This window comes from Aptenodytes forsteri, unplaced genomic scaffold (assembly GCF_000699145.1).
Source record: "Aptenodytes forsteri isolate BGI_AS27 unplaced genomic scaffold, ASM69914v1 Scaffold15, whole genome shotgun sequence".
Lineage (NCBI taxonomy): Eukaryota > Metazoa > Chordata > Aves > Sphenisciformes > Spheniscidae > Aptenodytes > Aptenodytes forsteri.
Window position 1 is genome coordinate 8,131,211 of NW_008795129.1, and position 9,084 is coordinate 8,140,294.

The 9,084-nt window shown below is 40.8% G+C and overlaps 1 protein-coding gene across 1 annotated transcript in view; it reads left to right on the forward strand.

The window, feature by feature from the left end:
- The first annotated feature begins 2,854 nt into the window (after positions 1-2,854).
- The window catches only part of TBC1D12 (TBC1 domain family member 12), a 72,294-nt gene continuing 66,064 nt past the window's right edge, over positions 2,855-9,084 (forward strand). Inside the window, exon 1 of the mRNA XM_009278017.1 lies at positions 2,855-2,891. Within this exon, the coding sequence (XP_009276292.1) occupies positions 2,855-2,891 (37 nt within the window). The remainder of the gene's footprint in view (positions 2,892-9,084) is intronic.

The window sequence follows — 9,084 nt, forward strand, 5'->3', positions numbered from 1 at the left end:
TGGAGGGAGCAGAGGGGCGAGCCCGCCTTCAGACGGAGCTTGCGGCCGGGTGGGGGATGGCGTGGAAAGTCCCCAGGATCAAGCGACCGTCGTAACTGCACGGAGGGAGATCCCCCCGCAGCACCGCCCGGGGAAGAGTCCTTTTTCAGGTCTTCAGTCTGTACTTGCGTAAGTGTCAGGGACGAGGATCTGGGGCTTTCCAGGCATCTCCTTCTTTTGGAGACCACAGTCAAATTTCAGGTCTCTTAAAGGGCAGGATAGCACTTCGCGTCTGTTTGCATTGAGAATGCTATCAAATCTGGGTATTGGAAGCTGTGTTTTCACCAAAACAGTATTTTGCAATTTATTTTTTGTTTTGAATGGAAATCCTATGTGAAGAAACCAAAAGCATAGAAACCTGAGACATCCCTAGTTTGGATTTGTTGCATTGTGGCAGAAGGTTGTTCATGGATTTCCTCAGACACAAGCACCCAAAACCTGCCTCTTTATTTTTCAGCCAAAGGTGTTATCTGATGTATTTCAACAGTCTTCCATTTGCTGTTATAATAATATACATGTTGTCGTATAAATGTCTTGCATGTATTTACAGCCTACTTTCAATAAAGTATCCTAATGCAAATAGGGTATAATCCTTTATTTTGGAAGAATTTATATGGTAATCCTGTCATGAGAAAGAAGACATTGGGATGTGAATAGAAAATATCAACTCATGTAATTAATTAACATGGCAAACAGGTATTTATTTTTAGATGAGGTATTTTATATTTTCTTTTTGCCCCCTAATTAAAACTACTTCATCCACTAATGCAATACAAATAATTTTCAAGCCAGTAAGTCTCTGATTTCCATTGTACTGTTATGATATTCTTGGTAATTAGAACAGAGACTGGAAATTTTTTAAACAAATTTTGAACAGCAAAGCTGGCAGCTTAGCCTGTAAAAATCAGCATATTTAAGATAAACTGGCTGGATTGTACCAGTTCATAACAGATTGTCAACTTTTGGTCATGTTTTTTAAGATCCTAGTTGCTTTGTGCCTTGGAGACCAGAGTCTTCGTAATGCAGCCCACTGTGTTATTCCTGCTGTGACACTGAAAACTGGAATACGCTTCTTGTTAATGTGTTAGTATAAGACTAACTCGTAATTCAAACAATTTACCTAGAATCTTCTCTGATAAAATATATACCTTGTTAAAACAGTAGTAGCTGTCAAAATAACATAGGCTGTAAGATAAGCGCCAGCTCCACACCTTGTCTTACTTGGAACTATCTGTAGTTCCACGTACGTGGATTTTGCCAACATCTGCAAACCACAGTACATCTCTGATTTTCGCTCCAATACTAAGGGCTAAATCTTAGTTTGTAAGAATTATCTACACGCTTGCTAATTTGACTCAGTACATTTACTCTTATTTAACAATCAATAAAATGACCCTGAAGAACAGAATATATTTGTGAAGAACGGTAAATGGCACAGTAGATGGAATTAAGGCAATATAGCACTGAAAAGGAGAGAGCAATGCTTTTGCATATTCAGCAGATAGTAGTGCTACAGGGCCCTGTAGCGGAAGGTAGCTAACATTATCCTTATAAAAACAACTGTTTTCAGTGTCTCTGTGTGTCTCTGGTTCCCAGGATCTCATTATGCTCTACAAATATCTCTAGCTCCTTTTTAGCATGCGTTATAAAGGGCAGTGTATGTGATCATGCTGGTTTGTGTGCATATGTTTTTATGCAAGCGCCCTACCTCAAAATTTTGAGGCTCTTGGCTGAAGTCAAATCTGACTGAGAGGTAGATGTCTCGGAAAATTAATTTCCTACCATTTTAATTAAAGTAGGCATCTGGGTAGAAGTCAGAACCCCTACTAGTATCCTCACCGAAAGGAAGGTTGCAGTGCGGACTCAACCCTTATTAAACACAAGAGAATCCACACAGAGGGAGACATTATGAATGCTCTTATCCTAAAGAAAACATCAACAGGCACATTCATCTTCTTAGATACCAGAGGATCCAAGTGCAAGATGCAAATGCTTAAGAAACTATACAGTGAGCCTGTGGCAAAGACAGGAATAGAAACATTGCCCCGCTCTTATTCCTATATTGGGCACGGTGGAGTGAAGTGTAGGCTTATCGGAGAGGGAGGAAAGAGAGACACAGGGGAAAACACAACACTCTATGAAAATCAGTGTGTGCAGTGAGTTGAAAATGCTGTAAACTTTGATTTTAAGGCCTGTAGCTATTTCTTGAATTAATCTTACTCAGGATAGAATAGGAAGGGTCTGAGCAAAATAATGTAAAAAATACTGATGGACTGGATAAAACGGTCTCTCGTGACTCCAGAAAATTTGCAAGCTCATTCCATCTGTGAAAAAATAAACTTACCCAGAGAATATATGTAAAACATATTGCAATGTATATAATGTCTCTATATTGTATGTTTTTTAAATGCAGTCACTGTATTCAAAATATCTCTCTCCCTCCAAGAAGAGAAAGAAGGAAGCCTGGACAGACAGATCTATATAAGAAAACAAAATCAGTTTCCTTCTCCCTCCCCTTTCGTTCTCCTTGTCTTACTTCTTCCTTGTAAAACTACCTCATCCTAGACTCAGTGCTCACATATTTATAGCACATATTATGATTAAGAGGAGATCTGATTCAAAACTTAAAATTAAGCTTTTAATGGTTTACTGTGATTGCATTCGGAGCTCATGCCTCTGCCTAGGTCCCCGATGTGCTAGCTGGCTGGACAACTGAAGCAGGTTAAAACTCAGCGCTCAACAGGACATGCTATTTCAACCCAAGCCTCAAGGTGCCTCCTGGAAGGACACCACAGTTCTGGTGTCCTGTGCCGTCATGCTGCAGTCTGCTGGGGAGAATGAGCCTCCAGCAGGTTAACGGCAGGGACCGCGCTGTGCCTGCAAGCTGCCTGCAGACCAATGCCAAGTCTCACTGACGTTACGTCGTCTCATAAAGACGGCAGCTGTAGATTTCAGCCACATCTATCCAGTGCCAATCATTACTGCCTTGCCAAACGAATGTAATACCAACACTGGTTAATTAAATAGTTCATTTAATTCTGAGATCTTGCCCAAATGGGGGACCATTATTATAACAACTTCTTGAAGTAGTATCATTTAATGGAATGTGATCACACTGTGTAAAGATATATTGAGGTACTGGTAAAATGATGCTCTGAATAAGTTGTCTTCCTTGCAGTCTGAAAAACCATTGATAGTATGTGAATCAGACTAAACTGGGTTTCGTGATTACCTTTACAGCTACTTTCGGGGACTGATTTTAAATGTCTTGGAAGAAAATGTCACTGAAGGCAATAACGTTACATCTGAAACCAATATGATTACCTGTCTATCCATCTATCCATCTCTGTATAGCTAAAGAATCTATCCAATTTTGTACATATATGTGTGTATGCTTATCATCTTGGCTTTATATATTATATTCATGCTTTCAATGCCATGTGAGTTCTGTGAACTTGATCATATACTGAGACAGCTAATCTATTTGTATAGTGAATCCAGCATTTACTGTTGAAAATAAATGACCTTTTTATTACAGAGATATGGATTAGCTGTATGATAGAACTGGAAGTCACTGAATAATTCATTGTTTCAGAAACTGTCTACACAAGTTAAAGAAAGAATAACTAAATCAACAGCTAAGTATCAAAATCATGTTTAGTCTTTTCAGGCTTAACAGAAATAATTTGAAGGTGTGATGTCCAATACGGAGTCCACTGTAGCTCTTCACATCATTTGAAGTTAATATGGTTCTTAAAGTGATTTCACTATAAGTTGTTTAGTAAATCAGCTCTTGAGTTTGGAATACCTTTAAAGTTAAGTAAGGAAGAATAAAAGCATTGTAATATCTAACTAAATTACTTTTCTGGGAAAAGTGCCTGGCTTCTCTCCCAGACATAAAGGCCAGAGATGTCAAATTAACTTTTTGGAAAGGCCCTCCAAGCATCACTATATGATAGCTTATGAATACCAGTCTGTGGGGATGCTGTGATGCTTTCATATGATCTAGTTTGGAAGACAACCCTATGCGCAATTGGGATTACCTGTGTCAGGGTGGTAGGAGAACAGTAAGTACAGGTAAATGGCTTTCCCACAACACTTGCTGGTATCACAACGCAATGGGTACTCAGCAGTGAAGATGACGCTACCTCTTGTGTGTTTGGACCACTAAGAGGCTAAACAGATTTCTTTGAGAGATAAAGGGAAGTTTCTTAATTTTTTTAGCAATCTTTAATGAAAGATACTATTTAAGGAATTTTAAATGTCAAAGAATAATTGCCATCAATTCTCCCTTGTTGCCATTTTGACAAAATCAAGACAGTATTTTATACCAGCTCAGCAAGAGATGATGTCTCTTTGCAGAAACTTTGCCAATCAGATCCTTTCCTGCCATAATCAATAAGGTGTTTTATTGTAGTGTGGTTGACAAATTGACTGGGTGCAGGGTCTCTGCATTATCTGTGTATCTGTTTTATGTAATCTAAACAGAGTGGTTCTATGTTCTTCTACTGACTGGATCATTCAGGCTTTGCCTAAACTGAGCTGTAGGTGTGTATTGCAGCATGCTCCAACATCTTCATCCAGACCGGGAACTTCATTAGAGCACGTCCTGGCTCCCTTCCCGCTGTTGTACCCAAGTTTCCTTCCCACGGATGCCAGTGACTGGGTTAGCACACACCGGAGTCTCTCGTTGAGGCAGGGTCAGGACATATCTAGGAAGTATACACAAGAATATCTGGACCTAAAAGTTTGGATATTTTTAGAGTTTTAGAGTGCAGAGATTGTGGGCATTAGAGGCCTGATAGTGGCTTCCAGCAGATATCGAGGCATTTGGTTGAGAGTCTACTGAGCTATCCTTTTCAATCCAATGTCTTGAGTAAACACCTCTCATTGGGAATGCCTGGAGGCGGCACTGTAGAATTATAATTTAAATACAGGTGCACTATTTTGACCCTCCAGGTCTCACACAAAAGCTGCATATTTTTGCTAACAGCCTAACCCCTTCATCTGTAAGTGCTTTCAGAGTTCTTGGGTATGCCACCTGGATGCAATGACTCTTACGCTTTTAAAATGATTGGATTGCTCGGATTTATCTCATAGCTACCCTTCAGTCTGAGAGAATGCTTTATTTTCACCACTAGGAAAGATTAGGTCAAGAGTAGCTCTCTTCCCGTCACATTCTCCAGTTTAGAACTGAAGTAGAGAAGACAACATTGTCCTTCCTAGGACTGCCTAAATCTTGATTTGATTATTCCCTTTAACCTCTAGTGATACAGGAGACGCACAGATCCATTTAGGGCCATACCAACCCTTCTAATTCCTTTCCTATCCTCTGTCTGTTGTAGTTTACTATTCCTGAGGCTGTTTTCAGTAGTTTGTTTTGGAGCTGGACCCCAGAATTCAAAAGGACTGCACTTTGGCTTTGCTATTGCTGGGCATTCATCATTTAGCCACATTGGGTATGTGGCAAACTGCTTTCCTGGTATTCAGAGGTACACATCTGTTTGAATGTCTCTGTGGTTTCCTTAAGCCATAGCTAGCGCTAATGTAAGGATTCTGCCTCCTTCACTGTTCCCTTACTTGAGCATTTTTGTTAGTTTTGTCATTTTATGGAAGTCTACCATTTCAAATATAATTAATGTGATTAGCAGATGACTACTCTAAATAATAGATACTGTAAATAACAAAAGAGTATAAGGTATATTTAAGTGATAAACTTTTTTTTTAAATAATAGATAGATTTAAAAATGCTTTTAAAAGATATAAAAATAAATATGTGAAGACTGAAGTAGTGTAGGAGGTCCAATCAACTGCCATTTGAATTGCAACTTTAATGTGAACAGCATGAAAGAGAACAACTAATTCGAAAGGGTTTGCTTTGCAAAGCAACATTTCATAGCTGTGCATTTAACCTGAGCTACCTTACTTCATATTACGGTAATTCAGCCCATTCTCCAGGGAAGTTCTGTGTTGATGTCACACTGATAAGCTCATCACATTGTTTTCTTTTATCAAGGTATTATTCCTTCCATTATTCTTCAGAACTAGCATAAGTGAGTTTCTTGGTTTTTCTCCGTTTGGTGTTCTCAGTGGCTTAGCTTTTATCAGCTCCCTCGTCTCATCCCTCGCCAGCACAGTTCTAGTTAGCTGCTTCCACCAAGGAAGCTCAGATCAGAGAACAGGGCTGGCAATTCATCACCCCTGGCCCGCTGCCCTGGACCTTCCTGGGGGGGTGCCTGTGACTGAACACTAGTATTTTTCATTCAGCACCTTCAAAGGCAAATACCTTTAGGCAGGTGCCCTTCCCAACTCGGACAGGGATGAAATGCCCAGTGTGACATTTAGGTACAAGTCCAAAATCCAGAAGGTAAAACCAGAAGCTTTAATGCCCAGGCAGCCCTGGGACAGTGCTCTTGCCTATTCTGATCTTGATGCAGCATTCACTGGCAGCCATGAAGCACCCCTGTAAGGCAAGGCAGCATACAAGCTGACCAGAGTAATGTTGGGGTTGAGTTGGCTCCTGACACAGCCCATAATTTAGGAGGCAGAAAGATGGTTTCAATGCAATCGTTGCCCTCTTAGACATGAGCTGTATTTTTTGAGTTGCACAGCACAAAAGCCAGCATTTTCTCTATTGAACAGCACAACATGTCCATGTATTTTATGGCAGTGGCTGCCTTTTTCCAGAGAGGCAGGGCACAGTAAAAAGCTTTTAGCCAGTGTTTACTCTCGATTAAAGTAATCAAGATAATAATAATGTGAAAACCAGTCTATAATAAAGTGTTGACTATTTCAAAATGCTACCTCTGTATACTTTAGGATACAAATGCTTCATTGACTGTCATTGCATTTCTAAAACAAGCTTTAAAATTAAGATTAAAAAATGCAATCTATCATATGTTTCCAATAGAGGGCACACACAGCACTTTGCAGAATGAAAAATTTTTCAAATCTGCTCTTACTAATTGATGTGGCAGAACTATTGCCAAATCCTATTCAGATTCCTATAGAAATTAATAATTTGTGCTCCACTTCCAACAATAAGTTCTCTCTGGTTTGCTTCAGCATATGTAAATTTTGATTATTCAGAAAATCAGTGTGAGTTTTCCTTACTTTTTTGCACACGTCCCCACAACATGCAAATAGTTTTTTGAGAGATGTGTGGTATTTTCAAAGGGCAGACTGCAAATGGATTTTCTGTCTATAAGGGACAGTGCTCAGCACTCAGCATCAAGAAGGGCAATTAAATCTCTACTCAAAATGATTTGACTTTAAAGAATTTCAGACAGCCACAGCCATTGCTTTTTGTTTTATTTTGTGTTCACTTATTTTAGAGGTTTAGTGAAACAGATCCTGTCAGCAAGCTGGAAAGCTTTCTAGCACCCAGCAGCTGTGATACATGACAGCCACTGAATTCTAGTGTTTCAGAAGGACCATTTCAATCTCTCGTCTTGCTAAAAGTCTGCATGCAGCCACTATCGGAACTGGTGGACTACACGGTCAGACAACACAGAGATGATGCACAATTGTTTCTGTCCTGAAGAGATGACCACGCCACTGCCACCAGTAAGGCTTCGTGCTTGGATAACCTGGGTTTGAGGAATAACAACAATTAGGTACACAGAACGTAAGCAAGATGGAAGTGAAGCCAGGAGGCAGCTTAAAGCTTTTTGAAGGCTTCACTCTTCTTTCTTTGAAGATCCCACATCCCTACAATCTATCCAACCTGTATTTTAGAACAATCTTTGGATTCCTCTCAAACACTCATTTGACAGCACAAACTTTCTATTATCTAAGCTAGGTTATTAGCCCATACTGGCAAGCAATGGCAAGCCTAATTTACCCATTGACTGCAAGCTCATGGCTGGACTACAGCATTTAAAGTAAACGGGCATTGATGTTCAGGGACACTTACAGACCTGTGGGCACAACAGATAAGGTCTCCACAGCCTACACTGGCTGTTTTGGAAATTGATTGAGATTCAAGTTCTTCTTTATCTTCAAGGCTTTCCCAGACTTCATGCTGCTAAAGGCCACATTAAATATTCACAGTAAAGATCATGGTTAATAACTACTTGGGAACTGTCCCTGGTCAGAAAAAAATCCATCCTGCAGGAGTCACCTGGTTGCAATATTTGCCCCAGAAGTTCCAGCACCTCACACACCTTGCCACCTAGTGCTCCATATTTCTTCTCTAGTAAAAGCTGAACAAATTTGTGTTTGATTACAAAACAAATAAACAAAAATCCTTGTCTGTAGTATGTGCTTCTTTCCCTGTGGTAGAACATGACAAATATTAGTTGCACTGGCTACATCTTGATTGCATGACAGGTACTTCCCAGGAGACACTCCAACCGTTCAAACACAGGGAGGCTTTGTAGCCAAGATCTGTGTTTGATTACAAAACAAATAAACAAAAATCCTTGTCTGTAGTATGTGCTTCTTTCCCTGTGGTAGAACATGACAAATATTAGTTGCACTGGCTACATCTTGATTGCATGACAGGTACTTCCCAGGAGACACTCCAACCGTTCAAACACAGGGAGGCTTTGTAGCCAAGATCTTCACCTCCAACAGAATCTGTTCCTTTCCAGCCCTATGACAGCTCCACCACAACACGTACTTGTCACCCCTCCACACTGAGTTCAGCCACCCAAGTCTGCCCACACATCCACTCTGCAGCCAGCCTTACCTCTGCTCGCCCACTGCAGCTGTGGTGGCCCTTCACCACTTCTCTGATTCCTGGCTGGGATGGCTCCTTTCATCTCACCCTTCCCACCTCAGCTCCTCCTGGCCACCCAATATCCTCAGCAAGAAGAGCCAGCATAGCCAGCCTGCCAGGAGCAAGCCCTGGCTGCCTGCCCCGCAGGCCTGATAAGCTCTCCCATCCCAGAGGCAGGTGGTCCTGGGCACCATTAACGAGAGGGCACCTTCCCCACACGCAGCTGCAGGTTGGGTTATCATCACAAGGGTGCTGCCAGCTAACTGTATCAGGATGCTAGGTCAGTCTTTCAAGGAAAAGCAGGAGCTACCTTAAAAAAAAAA